The sequence below is a fragment of the Mirounga angustirostris genome, unplaced genomic scaffold (assembly GCF_029215605.1).
Source record: "Mirounga angustirostris isolate CCGP_5_RB_7025 unplaced genomic scaffold, mMirAng1.0.hap1 SCAF_7, whole genome shotgun sequence".
Taxonomy (NCBI): domain Eukaryota; kingdom Metazoa; phylum Chordata; class Mammalia; order Carnivora; family Phocidae; genus Mirounga; species Mirounga angustirostris.
Window position 1 is genome coordinate 32045317 of NW_026991715.1, and position 21675 is coordinate 32066991.

Below are 21675 nucleotides of genomic sequence, written 5' to 3' on the forward strand. Positions count from 1 at the left end.
AGAACCGATGTCTGCCAAGCAGCAGCGGCAGAGTGGGCGCTTGGTTAGGCACTCGGGCTCTGGCGTCCGGCAGACCTGCCCCGACCACCTGTGCGCTTCGGTAAGTCACTGACCCTCTCAGCGCCTCGGCGTCTCCAGACCTAAAACGAGGATAAAACACCTACCTTTCGAGAAGGGGGGATGTGAAGACTAAACAAGCCAATAAATGTAAAAGGTGTTCAAGACACAGTAGCCCGTTAGAATTAATTACTATGATTTCTACGACCAACCCCGGGCCCCAAACCAGGCTCGCCCGAGGGGCCGGCCCTCCGCCAGACAAACGCCGCAATTCCCAGCCCCGCCTCAGCCGCCGGCTTTCCAGAGCGTCCGCGGTGCGCACGCGCGCTGGCCACCTGTAGCACGGCTCGCGCCCGTGCAGGACCGTGAAGATTTGCGCAGGCGCAGGAGCCAGGTGGCGCGCGTCGCAAAGTTACGCGCAGGCGCGGCAGATCGGGGAGGTCGAACGGGCGTCGTTGTCCGGGTCGGCCATGGCTGAGGCGTCACGGTGGCACCGAGGCGGTGAGGGGTCATCCTAGGGAGTTGTGGGCGGGGCCGATTTGGAAATTACAAGTACCGTGGAAGGAACTGTGTAGCCCCATATCTGTTCATGAAAGACAGCACGTTTAGCCCTCACAGTCGCCCCTTGAGAAGGGGTGGATAGGGGTCCCTTCTCACAGAAGGGAAAACTGAAGCCCTGAGGCGATATGGCACCCGCCCCTTGCCCGAGGCTCGAGCCGGGGTCGTTAACTTGATGCACAGATACCGTCGCTAGGCCATTCTGCGAAGCCCTTAGTTGACCTAGGGAGTCTCACCTCGATAGAACCCCAGGCCGAGTCATTTGCCCCCGCCAGCGGAAGCCAGTCTTCCCAAGAAGCAATATAGAAGGGAGAGAAAACGGTTAGGGACAGATGAGTGATTTTTTTTTCTTCTTTTTTTGTATTTTGCTTTTTCACGTTCAGACGGGATTTCTGAGGAAACGTCCGTGTAATATATAAAATTCACTAGTGTTCAGTCAAAATGACTGCCCGCTCACCCCCCCATGGGAAGTGTTAGTAATTATTCCTCCTTCGCAAAAGTGAGAATAAAAAAATAACCAGAAGCCACTGGAACTTTCCTTCACACAGTGTATCGGCTAAAAGTGGCTGTTCTCCCACCATCGTTATTTATATACATTATAAATGGCATAATAATGTAAGGAAACAATTTGTTTTGTGTCTCACAGGGGCTCCGAAACATAGCCTGCATTACAGTAAGGAAGTAGAAATTAGAACCACACTTCAGGAGCTGGCACTCTACTTTATTTTTTTAATAAACCTATGTATATGTAAGTACACAGATGTAGATGAAGACACTGTTTGAACTAAGAAGTTATGTGGAGGTGAAAAAAAACGTACTTTACCAACCATAGGCTCTGAGACTACTAAGACCTCTAAAAAAATAGTGACACATTTTAGACTTTAATTGACACGATTTCCATTTCTTAAAGGGCAGAGCTTTAGGTCACAGGTGTAATGAAAAGCTTTCATAGTCAACATTGATTGAATTAGTATATCCAGTGAAATACATCATTGGTATATACAGTGAAATAATATGGAACATTAAAGCATGGCATAGGCTCATGTGCCCTAGAATCATGTTGAAGGTAGATAATTGGTAAACACTAAAAGTCTGCTAGCAAAAAAAAAAAAGAGAGAGAAACATGTTTAGTCATATTAAAGAAAGACCCTTCTCTAAAATCTATCCACCCACACTAGAAAGAGAACAAATACCAGTTAATATTTTTAAAAATTCTTATCGTGTGCCAAAACATGGATTTAAATGTTCCACATGCATTATCTCACTCTCATAACAAAACTGTGAGGTAGGAGATGTTATCCCTATGACGGGACTCAAATCGTTATTTGTTTGAATTCAAAATCCGTAGCTTTATTCATTATATTATATTGCCTACTCTCAAAATAGAGAAAAAGTTTGCAGAATAGTATGCATAATATGTTCTCATTTTTGTAAAAATAAACTTATTTTCTTTATAAATGTGTAGGCCTATAGAAAAATCTGAAGAATATGTGCTAAACCTAATTCTAGCGGTGGAATTACAGGAAACTTCTTCCTGTTTTGTATATTTCTATTTTCTTTTTTTTTTTTTATTTTATAATTAGTCAAGAAAAAATTTGAATTTTCAAAACAAAATTGGGAATAAAATTTAACTATTAATCCTGATAAACTGAGTTTTTAAAAATAAAATTTTAAACAAAAATTCTTCTCCTTAGTGACTTTTGGGATGGTAAACCCACATATGTATTACTTAAACAAAGTTATGTCATCTCTATTTTTGGACACTTCTGTGCCTGGTGATGAAAGAACCAACTTTAAGTCTATTCGCAGCATAACTGATTTTTGGAAGGTAAGGTATCGTGATTGAGAATGAAGTAGCTTTTGGTATTGCATAAACAAACTCATGGCACACATAATAAGCACTGGAGACATACTTGTTGAAGGAAAGAGTAAAAATGAATATTTCTTTAAACTTTTAACATCAGTAAGTGTATATTGTGTATATTGAGAACCTATGCTCTCAGTGTAATAGAGTTCTTAGAACTTTAAAAAAATTATACTTTTTTAAAAGATTTTATTTATTAGAAAGAGAGAGAGAGTAAACAGAGGGAGAAGCAGACTCCCCGCTGAACAAGGAGCCTGATGTGGGGCTTGATCCCAGGACCCTGAGATCATGACCTGAGCCGAAGGCAGCCACTTAACCAATTGAGCCACCGAGGCACCCCAAAATTACACTTTTTAAAAAATTTTTTTAAAGATTTACTTATTTATTTATTTGACAGAGAGAGACACAGCGAGAGAGGGAACACAAGCAGGGTGAGTGGGAGAGGGAGAAGCAGGCTTCCCACGGAGCAGGGAGCCCAATGCGGGGCTCGATCCCAGGACCCTGAGATCATGACCTGAGCCGAAGGCAGACACTTAATGACTGAGCCACCCAGGTGCCCCAAAATTATACTTTTTTTAAAAAACATTATCGTTGCATTTGGAAAATAGTAGACTTGCTGCTTATGTGGGGTTAGGATCCATGTCAAACTGTAATTTTGTATAGTGAAAATTATTCTTAAAAAATCCTTAAATGGGGGCGCCTGGGTGGCTCAGTTGGTTAAGCAACTGCCTTCGGCTCGGGTCATGATCCTGGAGTCCCGGGATCGAGTCCCACATCTGGCTCCCTCCTCAGCGGGGAGTCTGCTTCTCCCTCTGATCCTCCCCCTCTCATGCTCTCTGTCTCCCATTCTCTCTGTCAGATAAATAAATAAAATCTTTAAAAAAAAAAAAATCCTTAAATGGGGGTGCCTCACTGGCTCAGTTGGAAGAGCATGCAACTCTTGATCTTGGGGTTATGGGTTTGAGCCCCACTTTGGGTGTAGAGATTACTAAAAAAATTTTTAAAAATCCTCAAATGGCCCATAAAGTGAAATATATATAATTTTGGTATACAGCCTTGTACTGTGTGTATTACAGTAATGTACAGTATATAATCAAGTAAATAATAAAAAGTACACATGCAAAATATAACTTTATAGTTTTTTTTTTAAGATTTTATTTATTTATTTGAGAGAGAGAGAGAGCACCTGAGAGGGGGGAGGGTCAGAGGGAGAAGCAGACTCCCCGCCGAGCAGGGAGCCAGATGCGGGACTTGATCCTGGGACTCCAGGATCATGACCTGAGCTGAAGGCAGTCGTTTAACCAACTGAGCCACCCAGGTGCCCTATAGTGTTTTTAATTATGTGAGAGTACCATTCCTTCAGCTTTGGAACAGATTTGTTTTTTTCCATTACATTTAACTTATCAAGATGCTCACATTATTAGGAAAGAATAATTAAGAGAACAGAAGTTTCAGGTATCCCAAGTCACAAACATTGGGCCATATAAGGAAGGTTTTCCAGAGGTGATGACAGTTCACTTGGCATTTTAAAGGATGAGTAACAGGAGGGCATTCTAGGAAGGATAAACAATATGTGCTATAAGTAATTCTACATATGGAGCTATGTTTGGCATTATAGGAATATAGAAGATGAGGTGGAAAAGGCCAAACTCTGAATTGAACAGAGGTCAATCATGAATGCCATGCTAGGAAACTGAAACTTATGGGAAGGAGACAGGGTCACTTCCCAAGAGAGAGGGGAAGTTTGAGATGAGAGCAGATGATTCGAGGTCATTGGTATAGTCCAGGTGAAATATAAAAGAAAAAGGAGATCTTCCCTGAGACTAGAAGTGCAGTTCACCCTATTTTTTTATTGTGCTATCTTGAAGTATACATGGCCAATGGCAAAGAAGACAAAGGCAGGAAAGGAAAAACCGAACCCAGGCTTGGGGATCTCAGAATGGCAGAGCCAGGAAGTAGTAGCAGTCACCACTGCTGGAACTGGTGAGGAAGGAGAACACAGACAAATTCGAGGGCAAGTGATGAGTTGTGGCTATAACAACCATAAGTGTATGGCTATGGGTTTATATACTCATGTATCAGGGGACAGTTTTCAGTATACCCCTCATATAAGAAAGGGAAAAGAAAAGTTGTAGAATTAAATGAATTAATATTTGTAAAGTGCTAGAGCAGTGCATAGTACATAGTAAGGGCTCAGTAAATATTAACCATCTTCATTATCATCATCGACATCATCATCATATCTTTAATATTAATGGTGGCTTGGTCAGTAATTTTCATACTCCTCAAAATCACTGATTTTTATGTTCTTAAGGTAACATTATGAACGTAGATTCTGTTAAACAATTGACATGAAAATATTTTTCCCATAACATTTATCTTTCTATATGAAGTTTATGGAAGGACCCCTTTTGGAAGGTCTGTACTGGGACGCATGGTACACTAACAAGACGTTGTATGATTTAAAGAACACCAGTCGCATCTACTATGAGAACATACTTTTAGGAGTCCCCAGGGTCCGTCAACTAAAAGTCCGCAACAACACATGCAAGGTCTATTCATCCCTTCAGTCTTTGATGAATGAATGTTATGACAGATACACTTCTAAAAATGAAGACCTGGCTGATTTTGGCCTTAAAGTGGAAACTGAGTAAGTAATATAAAATTACATGTAACTTTTCCTAGCATCTTACCATTGTATCTTTAAAAAATTAGGAGAATATGTATATTTTCCAAATAATACCAACAGTGGTCTGGCAGGTAAGGAGACTATTTCAATAATTGTAACAAAGGAAGGAGCAGTGTTTAGAAAAGTAAGAGTGAACCTGTTATTTTGTTTACCAAAGGATATAAAGAGTATTCTTTTTTTTCTAACTGGGGTATATGAAGTGCTAAGTCATTTTGAACATAAGGTAAAACATCCATTTCTGCTTTTACAGTACTCAAATCAGCTTTTCTGTCTCTGACCAGACTCCCTCAAACACGTCCCAAAAGCTTCTTGGGACCCTTAGGGAGTGTGTTAGGTGTGCTCTGCCACTTTCTTCCTTTCTCACTCTTACTTCAGTGATATCCTCTGTTATTGCCAATATGGAAAAGGAGCAGTTATGCTCTGGAGGCACTGCATCTGACGATGCCTACCAAAGATATCGTAGCAGTGTTCTCCAAATTGGCTGAGGCTAAAGCTGGTGTACACTCATGTCTATACTGAAGACAGGACACCCAAAGCCAGAAGCTGCTGGTGTCATTGCTTTTACAGTCCTATGAAAATCTCAGGGGGCAGAGAACACATTTTTTAATTTAATATTTATCAAAATGATACAAATACAATTCTCCAGAGGCAGCCTCTTTGAGCTCTTCTAGTTGTTTCTTCTGGTGTACTTTCTAAATAATGTGCTTGTACTGCTATTACTTGATTTTACGGTTTTATGTATCTGTTGTTGCTGTCATGTGTCCCTCCCTCTACACACACACTTCCCATTTCCCTTAGCCTGTTGTTAGATCATAATTTTTGTTAATCGTTAGTGTTTATATTATAAATATGAGCAATGATTACATTTCTTTTCTTCAACAACCTTTCCTGTAGCATCAAGATTAATCACTGCTTTACAGTTTTTGTTGACTTGTTTTTTCTTTGTGTAAGTTTTTGGTTATACTTTAGGATAGCAAAGTGCTCATATAATTCTTAGAAATCCAATGAACTCATAAGTATGGTGACACAGTCTCTTAGATATTACTGAACTGTATACTACTTCTCTTTAAATGAAAAATTACAAAATAAATCAGTTAATCAATTGCACATTTTAAATTGGAATCTAAGAACTAATCTGTTGGGTATTCTATTATTCCAAATTCCCATAACAACTAAAAGTAAGTTAAATACCAAAATTAAGACTACAGACTTGGAATGATAATACTTGTTATTCCCTAACAAAATAAAAATCAATCTGTGCTTGCTTATCTATCTAAAATGTAATATTCACTAATTAAAAACATCATAAAGAATTGGAAGTAAGAGAGGATTGGTGTAACAAATGTTCTTGTTTCAGTTTAACAACCATGTGGAAAACACTCAAAAATACAACAACGGAATTTTCATTAAATCTGAGTATTTTTTCTTAGTGGTATCACTTTTCCCCCCTCCTGAAAACAAACAGTATTATTAATAGAAAAACAACTCTAAGCAGTATACCTTTGGATAATCATTCAAGTCTGTCTGGGGAGGCTGAACAGGGACTGAAATGAGGAGTCAAGACTTTATTTTTTGATATTCCATAATTAAAAGTTGAAAGGATGCGGGTGCTTGGATGGCTCAGTTGGTTGCGCGTAGGACTCTTGATACCGGCTCAGGTCATGATTTCAGAGTCGTGGGATCGGTCCCCACATCCCGCTCCATGCTGAGCATGGAGCCTGCTTGGGATTCTCTCTCTCCTTCTGCCCTTCCCCCCACCTTACATGTGCTTGCTCACTCTCTCTGTCTCTCAAAAAAAGTAGAAAGGATGGAAACAAAATTCAGTTAAGCACATTTTACTTTGATTTATAAACTTTTGTAAAATAAGATACCTACTGGGGCACCTGGGTGGCTCAGTCAGTTAAGCGTCTGCCTTCAGCTGAGGTCATGATCCAGGGGTCCTGGGATTGAGTCCCACATCAGGCTCCTTGCTCAACGGGGAGTCTGCTTCTCCCTCTGCCCCTCCCCCTCCCCTTTGCTTGTGCTTTCTTTCTCTGACAAATAAAATAAAATCTTTAAAAAAAAAAACCTTTTCTCATTGCATCTAGTCCAGTGGGTTGCCCACACTAAACACTAAAAAATGAAAACATACTAAATCTTAATCCTTTTAATCCTTAACTCATTGTCTTGCTTCAAAGTTAGTATAAAACTTATGAACTTAATACTGCTTTTTTTTTTTTAATGTTAGCTTAAATTCTTAGAATACATCTCGGTCAGGCTTTCTCGTCTCTTCATTATTCTTTTTATACCTAACAGATGGAAGTACGCTACTCCTGATAGTACCTCCCCTTGGCACTGGGGATTTGTTGGTGTTTACCGAAATGGGGGATTTATTTTCACTTTATCAAAATCAAAATCTGAAACAAAAAACAAGTTTATTAACCTTCAACTGAACAGCTGGATCACAAGAGGGACTAGAGTTATTTTTATTGATTTTTCATTATACAATGCTAATGTAAACCTGTTTTGCATAATCAGGTAAGTGACTCAAAACCTCTTTATTAGTGTCTTGAATTTAAAAAGCCTTCAGAGGGGCACTTGGCTGGCTCACTCAGTGGAGCATGGGACTTTTGGCCTCAGGGTCATGAGTTTGGGCACTACATTGGGCATGGACCCTGCTTAAAATGTATACATACATACATACATGGCATCCAGAGCCCTCATTAGGGTTTCCAGTTTGTGCGTGTTTATACTGAGATTAAAATCATAAGCCTCGGGGCACGTGGGTGGCTCGGTCAGTTAAGCATCTGACTCTTGATCTCATCTCAGGCCTTGATCTCACACTTGTGAGTTCAAGCCCCACGTTGGGCTCCATGCTGGGCCTGGAGCCTACTTAAAAAAAAAAATATAGGGTTACCTGGGTGGCTCAGTTGATTAAGCGTCTGCCTTCAGCTCAGGTCATGATCCCAGCATCCTGGGATCAAGCCCCACATCAGACTCCTTGCTACTTGGGAGCTTCTCCCTCTGCCTGCCGCTCCCCCTGCTTGTGCTCTTTCGCTCTTGCTCTCTGTCAGATAAATCAATCTTTAAAAAAAAAAAAAATAGGCCTCAAAATAAATATAAAGTAGTTATGCCAATAATGAATAAGATGGTAAAGATAAATATAAAGTAGTTATGCCAATAATGAATAAGATGGTAAAGAAGCATCATATTCATTGTTTCATTGTTTTGGAATATATTCAAGAACATGGAGAATTACTTAACATACAATATGTTTTATATTAAGGATATATAGTCTTATTCTGCAGCTGCACAGATCTCACGTTTAGTCTTGATTTCTACCTCTAAATCAGATCATTTAAATCTGTTGATTTCTTTTCAGAATGAGCTTCTTTATTGTTATTAATTTTTGTCTCAAGAATGAAGAATTTATATTTCAAACAATATATATCCGTAGCCGGCATCCTAGAAATGATTAGAGCCTGTGGTGATTTGCAAAAATGGCCCCAATTCTTCACATCTTTGCCATGTAACCTTGCAGTGCTCTGCCACCCATGGTTGCGTGCATTACCCAGCTCCTGATGTTAGGCTCAGCCTTGTTTTTTTTTGTTGTTTTGTGGTTGTTGTTTTAATTTGTTTAATTTAAATTCAATTAATTAACAATGCATTATTAGTTTCAGAGGTAGAGTTCAGTGATTTCATCAGTTTTATATAATACCCAGTGCTCGTTACATCACATGCCCTCCTTAATGTCCATCACCCAGTTTCCCCATCCTCCCAACCCCCTCCGTCCAGCAGTCCTCAGTTTCTTATGATTAAGAGTCTCTTATGGTTTGTCTCCCTGATTTCATCTTGTTTTATTTTTTCCTCTCTTCTCCTATGATCTATTTTATTTCTTAAATTCCACATACGAGTGAGATCATATGATAATTGTCTCTCTCTGATTGACTTATTTCCCTTAGCATAATACCCTCTAGTTCCATCCACATTATTGCAAATGGCAAGATTTCATTCTTTTTGATGGCTGAATAGTATTCCATTGTAGATATACACACCACATCTTCTTTATCCATTCATCTGTCAATGGACATCTGGGCTCTTTCCATACTTGGCTATTGTGAACATTGCTGCTATAAACATTGGGGTGCAGGTGCCCCTTTTGAGGACGACATTTGTATCTTTGGGGTTAATCCCAAGTAGTGCAGTTGCTGGGTCCTAGGGTAGCTCTATTTTCAACTTCTTGAGGAACCTCCATACCGTTTTCCAGAATGGCTGCACCAGCTTGCATTTCCCACCAAGAGTGTAAGAGGGTTACCCTTCTCCGCATCCTCGCCAACATTTGCTGTTTCCTGACTTGTTCGTTTTAGCCATTCTGACTGGTGTGAGATGGTATCTCAATGTGGTTTTGATTTGTATTTCCCTGACGCCAAGTGATGTTGAGCATTTTTTATGTCTGTTGGCCATTTGGATGTCTTCTTTGTAGAAATGTCTGCTCATGTCTTCTGCCCATTTCTTGATTGGATCATTTGTTCTTTGGGTGTTGAGTTTGATAAATTCTTTATAGATTTTGGATACTGGCCCTTTATCTGATAAGACATCTGCAAATATCTTCACCCATTCTGTAGGGTGTCTTTTGGTTTTGTTGACTGTTTCCTTTGCTGTGCAAAAGGTTTTTATCTTGTTGAAGTCCCAGTAGTTCATTTTTGCCTTTGTTTCCCTTGCTTTGGAGATGTGTCTAGTGAGAAGTTGCTGCAGCCAAGGTCACAGAGGTTGCTGCCTATGTTCTCCTCTAGGATTTTGGTGGATTCCTGTCTCACATTTAGGTCTTTCATCCATTTTGAGTCTATTTTTGTGTATGGTGCAGGAAAATGGTCCAGTTTCATTCTTCTGCATGTGGCTGTCCAATTTTCCCAACACCATTTGTTGAAGAGACTGTCCTTTTTCCATGGGATATTCTTTCCTGCTTTGTCAAAGAGTAGCTGACCATAGAGTTGAGGGTCCATTTCTGGGTTCTCCTATTCTGTTCCATTGATCTACATGTCTGTTTTTGGGCCAGTACCATACTGTCTTGAAGATTACAGCTTTGTAATAGAGCTTGAAGTCCGGAATTGTGATGCCACCAGCTTTGCTTTTCTTTTTCAACATTCCTCTGGGTATTTGGGGTCTTTGCTGGTTCCATACAAATTTTAGGATTATTTGTTCCAGCTCTGTGAAAAACATTGATGGCATTTTGATAGGGATTGCATTGCATGTATAGATTGCTCTAGGTAGCATAGACATTTAACATTATTTGTTCTTCCAGTTCATGAGCATGGAACATTTTTTCCATTTCTTTGTGTCTTCCCCAATTTCTTTAATGAGTGTTCTATAGTTTTCTGAGTACAGATCCTTTGCCTTTTGGTTAGGTTTATTCCTAGGAATCTTATGGTTTTTGGTGCAATTGTAAATGGGATTGACTCCTTAATTTCTCTTTGGGCTTAGCCTTGTGACTTGCTTTGGTCAATGGAATGGGAGCAGGTAAGATACAAGCAGAAGTTTGAAATGAGTTTGCCTGTTAAAACTTGTTCTCTAGGGGCGCCTGGGTGGCTCAGTCGTTAAGCGTCTGCCTTCGGCTCAGGTCATGATCCCGGGGTCCTGGGTTCGAGCCCCAAATCGGGGTCCCTGCTCGGCGGGAAGCCTGCTTCTCCCTCTCCCACTCCCCCTGCTTTGTGTTCCTGCTCTCACTGTGTCTCTCTCTGTCAAATAAATAAATAAAATCTTTAAAAAAAAAAAAACTTCTCTGGCATTTCTCTGGCATTTCTGGCATTTCTCTGCATTTCTGGCATTCTGCCATTCTGGCATTTCTGCCATTACATGAGAAGGACATGTCTGGGTTGATGTGGACCCAGAAGGATGGTAAGAGACATTCCCTTATAAGGAAGAAGAGAAGGTGAAGGAGGAGGAGGAGAAGGGGAAAGAATCAGCAGGCAGGGGAGAGAACCCTCTAAAGAGAAAAAATTCTTTCCATTATTCTGATGATCTTAGTGCATTTGCCTAACCTGGACCATGCTAATTGGCTTTAGGCCTGTGTTCTAGAATCACACACTGACAAAGAAACAGGATTACCATGATTGAATCTGTCTGGGGATTGAATCAGCTTCCTCTGAGTGATCTGGGAATGAGTGGATGCCTGGTACAATCAGGGTTCTATTAGAAAGGAGGAATGGAATAATGACTACAGACGAGCAAAGAGTAATATCCACTAAAATCTCAGTGAATCTTAAATCTCTCTCATGAGTCTTATATTTCTACCCTAAATGGAATACAGAATTGGTGTCTACTCTGACTAGGGGATTTTGCCCTTGTGCAACAGTGACAGTGAAACCAACCATGGCCTTTAAAATCCGGAAAAATGAATAAAACAAATCTATTGTCTTAAGTAGCATGGACATTACACCATTTCTTTTATAGTTTTTTTCTCTTCTTTCAGGGAATCAGAGCTTTTTACCAACATTAATCACTCTTTCCAACAGTTCTGATCAGGATAAAGAATACAAATAATTTTTATGCCTTAAACACGAGGAGAAACATTGGGATAACTGGCTTAAAATCATAAGGAGAACTCCTTGTTACACTAGACCAAGTCCAGATTTCCTGTCCCTGGGGTTTATGCTTATTGTTACCTTTTAAAATGTTACTTTTTAGAAACTAACAAATTTTATTTTTTAAAAAAAGATTTTATTTTTTGACAGATATAGGGAGAGAGGGAATACAAGCAGGGGGAGTGGGAGAGGGAGAAGCAGGCTTCCCATGGAGCAGGGAGCTCAATGTGGGGCTCGATCCCAGGACCCCGGGATCATGACCTGAGCCAAAGGCAGATGCTTAATGACTGAGCCGCCCAGGCGCCCCAGAAACTAGCAGATTTTAAAACTTTAAACTGGTGGTATATCTAATCAGTAGTTGTATGGGAGCACATTACTTAAGACCTTACCCATGTACTTTCCTTTTGTAAACATATCTGGCAAACTAAACTGAATACTGTTCTTTTTTCCCTTTTTACTAGTGTACACTTCAGATCAAAATATTGAGTTTCTTTCACTTCACTCACTTATCCAACATTGCACACCTACTACATGCAAGGAAAAACGAACAGTTCTGTTTTCTGTTTAACTGGTTTTGGATTTTATTTTGGCAGCACCTTATTCCAGTAGCAATAATATTTGCTAATATATCTAAGTAGGAATAATTACATTATGATAGAGATACTGGGTTCCTTAAATTATTGCTAATTCTTAATTATCTGAAGTTGTAGAGAGCAGTAGAAATACAGTGAACAACCTCAAAATCTTTTTATTTAGTGTTGGAATTCATTTTTGTACTTCTCTTTGCATATAAATCCTTGTATCCAACATCCTGTGCCTAAAGTAAACAGGAAACATTTGTTTTAGTAGACCATGTAATCTTGACATTTAGAAGCAAGAAGTATCTCTGATAATCTAAAGGGGGAGAGTGTATTTTCCTTCTCTGAAACATTCAAGAATTATGTATTCTGGGGGGAGTACTGATTAATAACAGTAACTAACAGTATAGCATTTCTTGAACATCATCTCATTCTCTTGTGGAGATAAAGTGGTATTCCCAGTGATGATCAAGAAATCTAAACACAAAATAGAAAGAATGTCTGGCTAACATCATATCTTACTTTCTCAATGACATTGGTCTTTGACCACTGTGAATATTCAGAGTACAAAAAAAGTGAAGCCATTAAAAAATAAGTAAATCCACTAGAATTTCTTTTAAATTGAACACATGACCCCAAGAAAACATATTTTCTATAAAATAACTGATTATTAAAGTACACATCATCACAAATTAGAAACTTCACATTGAGTTAGGTACTGAAATGTAAATGCTTGAAATAAATGAACAGTTACTTTCACTAACCTAATTTTACAGATTGGTGGCAGAATTCCCTGCAACTGGAGGAATAATTACTTCATGGCAGTTTAACTCTGTGAAGCTCCTCAGATATGTTAGCTACTATGATTATATTATTGCTTCCTGTGAAATCACATTTTGTATTTTTCTTATTGTCTTCACAACACAAGAAGCCCAAAAAGTTAGAGAATTTAAGTCTGCCTATTTCAAAAGTGTTTGGAACTGGCTAGAATTACTACTTTTGGTGGTAAGTATACATTCATATGTATTGTTGGAGGGAATCAAATCTGAACGCACCAATGAGGGAGGTGTAAAAAGCAAACTTTTCATCTGGCAACTAGCTAAGGGGCAGCTCCGTCTCTCCCTTGCCCCTCCCCAAGTCCCAAACCCCCACCCCAACCCCTCAGCTCTTCAGGAGCCCAGCTGGTACAATTTCAAAGCTGCAAGTACAATTATAAAAGGAACTGTCATAGGGCATACTAACGGTGGGCCTCCAAAAGTAAGAAGTCTATTTTTGGGGGTGCCTGGGTGGTTCAACTGGTTAAGCATCTGCCTTCAGCTGGGGTCATGATTTTGGGGTCCTGGGATCGAGCCCTGGTGTCGGGCTCCCTGCTCAGTGGGGAGTCTGCTTCTCCCACTCTATCTCTGTGCTCGCTCTCTCTCACTCACTCTCTCTCTCTAAAAAAAAAAAATTTTTTTTTCTCTGATTTGGTCCTTGAGAAAACCAGCATAAACTTAGAAGAATAGGTGATTCTATAGGTATTATTATTTAATGCACACAGTAGGTCTCCCCTCACTCAAAAAAATGTGTTTCTTATAGGGCGTCATGTTGAAAATCATGGTTATTTTTGTACATGTACTCTTCTATGGTGCCTCTGTTTTCCTCCTCACACTGAATTTTTTTTTTTTAAGATTTTATTTATTTATTTGACAGAGAGAGACACGCGAGAGAGGGAACACAAGTAGGGGGAGTGGGAGAGGGAGAAGCAGGCTTCCTACAGAGCAGGGAGCCCGATGTGGGGCTTGATCCCAGGACCCTGAGATCATGACCTGAGCCGAAGGCAGACGCTTAACCGACTGAGCCACCCAGGCGCCCCTCTCACACTGAATTTTGAAAGAATATGCAAAATCAAGCCTAGGAAGAATACTGAAAGGGGGGCCCAGGGGGAGTGAGCAGCCAGAGGGTAGCTTGTGGGCACAGAGAATACCAGGATTGGGAATATAGTCTCTGAAAGAAATTCCAAAAACTGCCAGTTCTTGTCAATGGAATGGACTAAAACAAAGAGGTAGGCAGGGTGGGACAAATGGTAAGAACTTGGTCTTAGAAACAATGAACAACATTTCTGGCTTATACACCCTTACTGACCCTTACTTATAGCCAATCCAGGATATAATCCTTGTTTCCCAAAACCAGATTAAAAGTTTCTCAGAGTCGGGGCGCCTGGGTGGCTCAGTTGGTTAAGCGACTGCCTTCGGCTCAGGTCATGATCCTGGAGTCCCTGGATCGAGTCCCTGGATCGAGTCCCGCATCGGGCTCCCTGCTCGGCAGGGAGTCTGCTTTGCCCTCTGAACCTATCCCCTCTCATGTGTTCTCTCTCATTCTCTCTCTCTCAAATAAATAAATAAAATCTTAAAAAAAAAAAAAAGTTTCTCAGAGTCAGGAAATGTACCACCTACCTCTCTGGTATCCCCAATAATACTTAACATAAAGCATAACATTGAACGTTTAACTATCTGAGCATTTCAGGCAAAGGAAGTCAAAGGAAGATTTTCATGACAGTTTGAAAGCTGTGATACCTGATATAACCTTCTTCCGAAATCCTCCTCTAGAAGAGCTGTCAGAGGGCTCTCAAGACTTATTTTTGTGTCACTGAAAAATTTTTTCTTTCAGTGTTATGTGGTAGAAAATATTAAACTTTTTTTTTTTAAAGATTTTATTTATTTATTTGAGAGAGCGAGAATGAGAGAGAGCACATGAGACGGGGGAGGGTCAGAGGGAGAAGCAGACTCCCCGCCGAGCAGGGAGCCCGATGCGGGACTCGATCCAGGGACTCCAGGATCATGACCTGAGCCGAAGGCAGTCGCTTAACCAACTGAGCCACCCAGGCGCCCCGAAAATATTAAACTTTTAAGGATCATGTGTATGGAAGTGTTGAACTACTATACTGTACACATGAAACTAATATAACACTGTATGTTAACTACACTGGAATTATAAATAAATACATAAACACATAAATAAAAATAAACTTCCAGGTATCATGTAGTTACATGGAGCAGAAATGCAGCCTTGTCAGAATAACATAATCATTTTAGACATTTGTGCTTTATGACTAAAAGAAACAGGCAGAGAGATTAGGATGGTCAGGTGACCAGTATTTCTGCACTTTTGTGATCGTCTTGCTATCTTAAACTTCTGTAAGTTGCGGTTCACTTCCATTCACGTAAAAGCCTACGTCTTAATTCCCCTCCCTTTTTGTTAAACTTCTGATGAACTTTTTCCTGTGTCTGTTCGTAGGCTGCAGGAAAATCAGAAGTAGAAATTGTCTCTAATTTAACATTTCTTATTTTCCCATTTAGTTGTGTTTTGTGACTGTTTCCTTCAACATATACTGTAATGTACAAATTTTTCTCTTACTTGGAGGCCTGTTAAAAAATACCGAAAAATATTCAGACTTCTATTTTCTTGCATACTGGCACACTTACTACAACAATATAATTGCTGTCACCATCTTTTTTGCATGGATAAAGGTATTTATACTTTATTATATTAAATACAACAGATTAGATAAGTGGTTTTTTTAGATAGCAAAATGGGAACTAAAGCGGCAAAGTTATGAAAAAAAAAAGGATTTTCTTAACTATAAAGTAACTTTAAAAAGTAGGTTGGCCTTGCAATGATTGTGGGCAAATCCTCAAACACTCCTAACTATCACTATTAAACACTTCCTTTAATTTGAAGCAAATTTTTTCTGAAATTAATTTAACTTACTGTTAGTAAGTATGATATTAGATATTCTTCTGTTTCAATTAACTTTGTTCTTTTTCAGATATTCAAATTCATAAGTTTTAATAAGACAATGTCTCAGCTGTCATCAACCTTGTCCCGCTGTATCAAAGACATAGTAGGATTTGCCATCATGTTTTTTATAATATTCTTTGCTTATGCTCAGTTAGGATTTCTTGTTTTTGGATCACAAGTTGACGACTTTTCCACTTTTCAAAATGCCATGTAAGCTGTTAGAGTAAATGTAATCATATTTACTAACTTAGAAGAAAACAAATCATGGAAAGGCCTATAATAAGTAGTAATATATGTTTTAATACATTTAAACTTGGTTTTATATTTTCACTGATAGAAAAATACCTGGTCACACTCAAAGTAGTATTTAGCATTAAAAGATCCCAATGGATAGTGCAGTCCATTTTTTAAATGTTAAGAGGTCAAGTTAGAAAAATAATTTTTCATTTTTCATTGGTAAAAAGCTTACCAAATATAACAGAAATTGACCTCTATGTCTCTGTAATATTTATTGTCTGGAGAAAAGAAAGTTTAAATGTTTCTCTTTAAGGCCTCTACCTTTAGAATCCTTTTATTGATATTCACCTGATTGTCCTTTGCTGATCTGGCAAAGCTGTGTTTTAAAAATATTTTTATATGCATAAAGCAATCAGCAGGCAACAAACTTATACAACTGATCAGGTAGAATCCTTAGAAAAGTATTCAGATTTTTTTTAAGTGACTAATTTAAATAAATTCACTCTCCTTTTTGGGTAAGTAAAATAAGTTCTGTGTGTGTAAGAAAATTATGATAGTCTGAAATATAATTTCTCAAAATATGTTCTGTGTAACTTAGACCAAGATTGGTGGGAAATGGCTTCATATTTAAGTAAGTTTTTGAAATTTTGTATCACTTTTCTGAAAATTCGCAGTGCATGTTAACATATGGCCCTGAGAAAAACTGCAATAACTTTTTTAACTTTAGTCAAAAATTCCCCAAACTTACTTGTCCTTTTACTTGATTTTGGGGGAGTTCTGGTCTAAGGAAATGTCTTAAATTACTCTCTTTTCACCATCCATGTGGATATATTTGAAGTGCCAATTCTAAGAAATTTCATAATATTTGCTGAAATAACCCTTTATTAATTAGTCAGAGAAAAAGAGTGGACTAGGAACCAAGAGGATATAGTTCTACTTTCGACTTCTGCACTAGCTATTCAACTTTTATAGACCTTTATTTCTTTATCTACAAATGAAGGGACTGGACTAAGTTACTTCCAAAGATTCTTTCCGATGTCAAACAGCCTACAATTTGAGAAGTCTAATTAGCTTTCTTTTGAGTGAATTATGTTTGCAGTTTCAACAACTTCTTGGTCCTTTCCTAGGATCTTAATTCAAGTGTCACTAATAAAACTTAGTAGTATTAGACATTGAATATAAATGTAGTAATTTACAGAACTTGGAAATTGGTCTTACCCTAAATAGTGGAGAAGAAAGGAAGTATACGGCACAGAATAAACAGGTAGACAACTTTGGAATACATTAATGAGGGGACCTCTGCTTTTGGTAATGATGTGCTAGGTTATTCAGATCAACCTCCTCTTCAGGACAGTTTAAAAAGCTAGATGAAATACAGGTAACATTGAAGAACTGACCATAAAATAGATAATAAGTGGACCAAAACCCAAAGGCAAGAACCCAGAGAAGTAAGCTCAGCATCCAAGGCTTCTTTTGCCCTGAAGCCTTCTTTTTAAGTTTATAAGGATTTTTTTTATTGTGTTAAGATATACGTAAAATTTACCATCTTAACCATTTCTGAGTGTACAATTCAGTGAGATTAAGTACATTCATACTGTGCAACCATCACCACCATCCATCTCCAGAACTCTTTTCATCTTGTAAAACTGAAACTATGCCCATTAATCAAGAATTCTCTACTTTCCCCCTTTCCCAGTCTCTGGCAACCACCATTCTACTTTTTGTCTCTCTCTCTCTTTTGATTTTCATTAACTCTAGGTGTTTAGTGGGATCATACAGTATTTGCCTATTTGTGACTGATTTATTTCACTTAGCATGCCTTCAGGATTCATCAATGTCATGCAATATGTCAGAATTTCCTCCCTTTTCTTGACTTTCTCCATGTCTTTTAGTTCTTTGAGCGTCTCTAAGATGGTTGTTTTAAAGTCTTTGTCTAGTAGCTTTGCTATCTGGTCTTTCTCAGGGATATTTCTGTTGGTTTATTTTTTTCCTTTGATTGGGTCATACTTTCTTGCTTCTTTGTATGTCCTGTCTTTTCTTGTTGTTGAAACCTGGACATTTGAATGTAGAATGTGATAACCCTGGAAATGACATTCTTGCCCTTCACCAGGGTTTCCTGTGTGTGTTTTTGTTTTGTTTTGTTTATTATTGGGTACTGTCTTCATGCTAAGGAGTAGCCTGAAGTATAAAGGTCTTCTTAGGTCTTTTCTGAGCCTGCACCTTTCCTTGGGGATGCATGGTGACTTTCTAATTTCCTCCGTATACGCAGTTACTTTTGATGTCTTTAATGTCTGGCTCCCAAAAGGGGAAAAAGAGAAAAATGAAGGAGGAGGGGAGGGCACCAGCTCTTTAATCCCAAGGACATTAATTCAGCAAGAGGGAGAGGGACTTGAAAAAGACAGGGGAACATGCCCACCTCTTTCTGCATCCTTGTGATCAGAAGGAGCAATCAGAACACAGACCCCTAATGTTTGGAGAACAGTGTCCTGAATGCCCACCCTCGTTCCCACAGGTTGCATGCAAATTGCTCCAGGAATATATGCATGGCTCCCTGCCATGGGCTGGGGGGTGGCAGATGGGTAGCTTTTACCAAACTAAAACCTGAAATTGACCAAAATTGTCTAAGCCTTCCCCTGGAAGTTGTAAGCCTTAAATAGACACCAGAATTCCAAAACAGTTACATCAGATAAATTCTGCCTATGTCATTCTTGTCTAGGTGGGGAGACATATTCCTAATGTTTCCTACTCCACCACCCTCCCCAAACCCTCCACCATGAAGGCATTTTTGATAATCCAGAGAAATCGTCAAGAAAATGTATTTCTGGCCACCTCTCCAGGAGAAGGAGACAGAAGACAAAGTCCAGGGCTTGCATGGGGGGAGAGGCAGGGAGGGCTTGTCTGATAACCTCTCCACACATCAGGCAGGGAAACTGAAGTGCGAAAGTCTCAAGTTAAAGGTGAATCAATCCCTCATAATTACCGAAGTATCCAGGGAATTTCATGTCTTAAACTTGGATTAAGATGGTCCTGGGTTAGAATGCCTGTGTGCATCTGCAGACACAAACAAAAAACCTCTCTGGAGAAAGTTTATTCATCCTCAGCCTCAAATTACTTCTACAAGCAATTTTTCAAATATAACTTACTGCTCATAGTCAAAGGCAACCTGGTACAGAAAGGATAAGAAATCATAAGCAAGAACTAGCAGATAACAAACAACAGACTCAAAGACTTCCAATATTAGAATAATCACAAAATACTTACTATATTTAGAGAAACATAAGTCAGAAAACATCTTTAGAGAACAGGACAGTATAAAAAGTGACATCTTTGAAAAAGTTAGAATTCCAGAACTGAAAATTGCAGTAACTGAGAATAAAAACCTAGTTGACATGGAGCGCCTTGGTGGCTCAGTTGGTTGGGCGTCAGATTCTTGATCTCGGCTCAGGTCTTAATCTCAGGGTTGTGGATTTGAGCCCCATAGTGGGCTCCACAAAAAACAAACAAAACACCTAGTTGACAGGTTTGACAGCAAATAAGAGATGAAGAGAGAATGAGTAAAGTGAAAAATAGGCCAGCAAAAATTACTGAAAATGTGGCATAGAGATACAGAAAGTAGGAGAAGGTAGGAGGTATGAAGACTGGAACAAGAAGGCCTAACATGTTTAACCTGAGTTACAGAAGACAGACAGTGGACCAGGCAATATTTGGAGAATGCTGAAGAATAGCTAAATATCCAGTCATGTGAAGTCATATTAACCACAGTGGTATATTATGATAGAACAATCTGTTATGAATTTTAATTTATAAGAGAGAACTCTAGAAAGTTACCAGGGGTATGAGGAGGCTACAAAACAGTATTTTCATTCAATATAACCCTGTATTCTAAGCAGTCATGGTGTTCCTTTTAGGTTGGGGGGGAGGGTAGATAAACTAAACTCAGATAAACTAAACTCCAATTAGGAGAAAAATGACAATTATATTGCGTTTGAAGTCTCCATTTCCTATGTGATTATAACCATTCAGCAAATTGGTTAGGTTTTGTTATTCACATTACTTACACAACAGAGGTATCTGGACCTCAGTCAGAAGGTCTGAATGGAAGCTTTAGTTAACAAGCTAATTTCTGGAAAGGAGAAATGATGCCTTTAACTTATCTTTTCTCCTGTAAATACAACTCAAGGATTACAGATCAAGTTTGATCAAAACTGAAACAGAGCCTCTCGTTCTCCTATACCAGAGAGGAAAGAGTATTTGTTGAGAGATTTTGGTCTCCTTCCAGTTCCGCTTTTCTTTTTTTATCTTGTGTAGAAGAACATTGTAAACCAGTATTAAAAGCTGAATAAATGGGGTGCCTGGGTGGCTCCGTTGGTTAAGCGACTGACTCTTGGTTTCAGCTCAGGTCGTGATCTGAATCATGAGATCCAGCCCTGCGTCCGGCTCCACACTCAGCACGGAGTTTGTTAAAGACTCTCCCTCTGCCCTCCCTGCTGTGCACTCTCTCTCTCTCTCTCAAATGAAATATTTATTTATTTGAGAGAGAGAGAGGCAGAGGAAGAAGCAGGGTCCCCGCTGAGCAGAGAGCCCAATGTGGGGCTCGATCTGAGGACCCTGGGATCATGACCAGAGCTAAAGGCAGACGCTTAACTGGCTGAGCCAGCCAGGCACCCCTAAATAAATAAGCCTTAAAAAAAGAAAGGCTAAATACTTTAAGTATGAATGATTTAACCATGTCTTAAGTACCCAAGATGAAATTCCAGCTAACTCTTGAGTCCCAGGACTCCAAGTAGCCCATTTCTTTGAATATATTTTCTTCCTTCATTGTTTACAGCTGTGTGTTTCCTTTACATGCTGGGCAAAAGCAACCAGGAACAAGAAGCCTTCTTCCTTTTGACTGACTAACCAATCATGCAAAGTATCTACATACTATTAAAAATTCCATTCCAGACTTCCCCTTAAAATAACTCATTTTAAGCATCTAACAGCAGTAACCATGGCATCAAAATATATCAAACATAAATCCAAATAAGCCCAAAGTATCAACTGTGGTTGTTCCTAATTAGCTTACAGATTTTTAAAACTTTTTTAGTACTTCCTAAAATTTCTCCCATGAACGTGCATTATTATTATAATCAGAAAAACTGGAGTGCTGCCTTTTTCTTTTAATTGTCCAATATTAGAACTCTGACTATCCATAAGGAACGTAAAATAGATGTTATCCATTCCAGAAAACAAAATATGAGTAATAAAGTAACATGCTACTGTTGCAAAACAAGAACGACAGAGATTATTTTCCTATATACTGTTCACATAAAGAAAAAAGATTAATTTCATCTAATTATTAATAATCTTTAA

General features: G+C 38.9%; 1 protein-coding gene across 1 annotated transcript in view; it reads left to right on the top strand.

Moving 5' to 3' along the window:
• Positions 1 to 1095: 1095 nt before the first annotated feature.
• The window catches only part of PKD2L2 (polycystin 2 like 2, transient receptor potential cation channel), a gene marked incomplete at its 5' end in the record, with an annotated part of 40926 nt that continues 20346 nt past the window's right edge, over positions 1096 to 21675 (top strand). Inside the window, 7 exons of the mRNA XM_045893037.2 lie at positions 1096 to 1363; positions 2310 to 2443; positions 4873 to 5129; positions 7464 to 7685; positions 13083 to 13311; positions 15645 to 15815; positions 16115 to 16296. Of these exons, the coding sequence (XP_045748993.1) occupies positions 1096 to 1363; positions 2310 to 2443; positions 4873 to 5129; positions 7464 to 7685; positions 13083 to 13311; positions 15645 to 15815; positions 16115 to 16296 (1463 nt within the window). The remainder of the gene's footprint in view (positions 1364 to 2309; positions 2444 to 4872; positions 5130 to 7463; positions 7686 to 13082; positions 13312 to 15644; positions 15816 to 16114; positions 16297 to 21675) is intronic.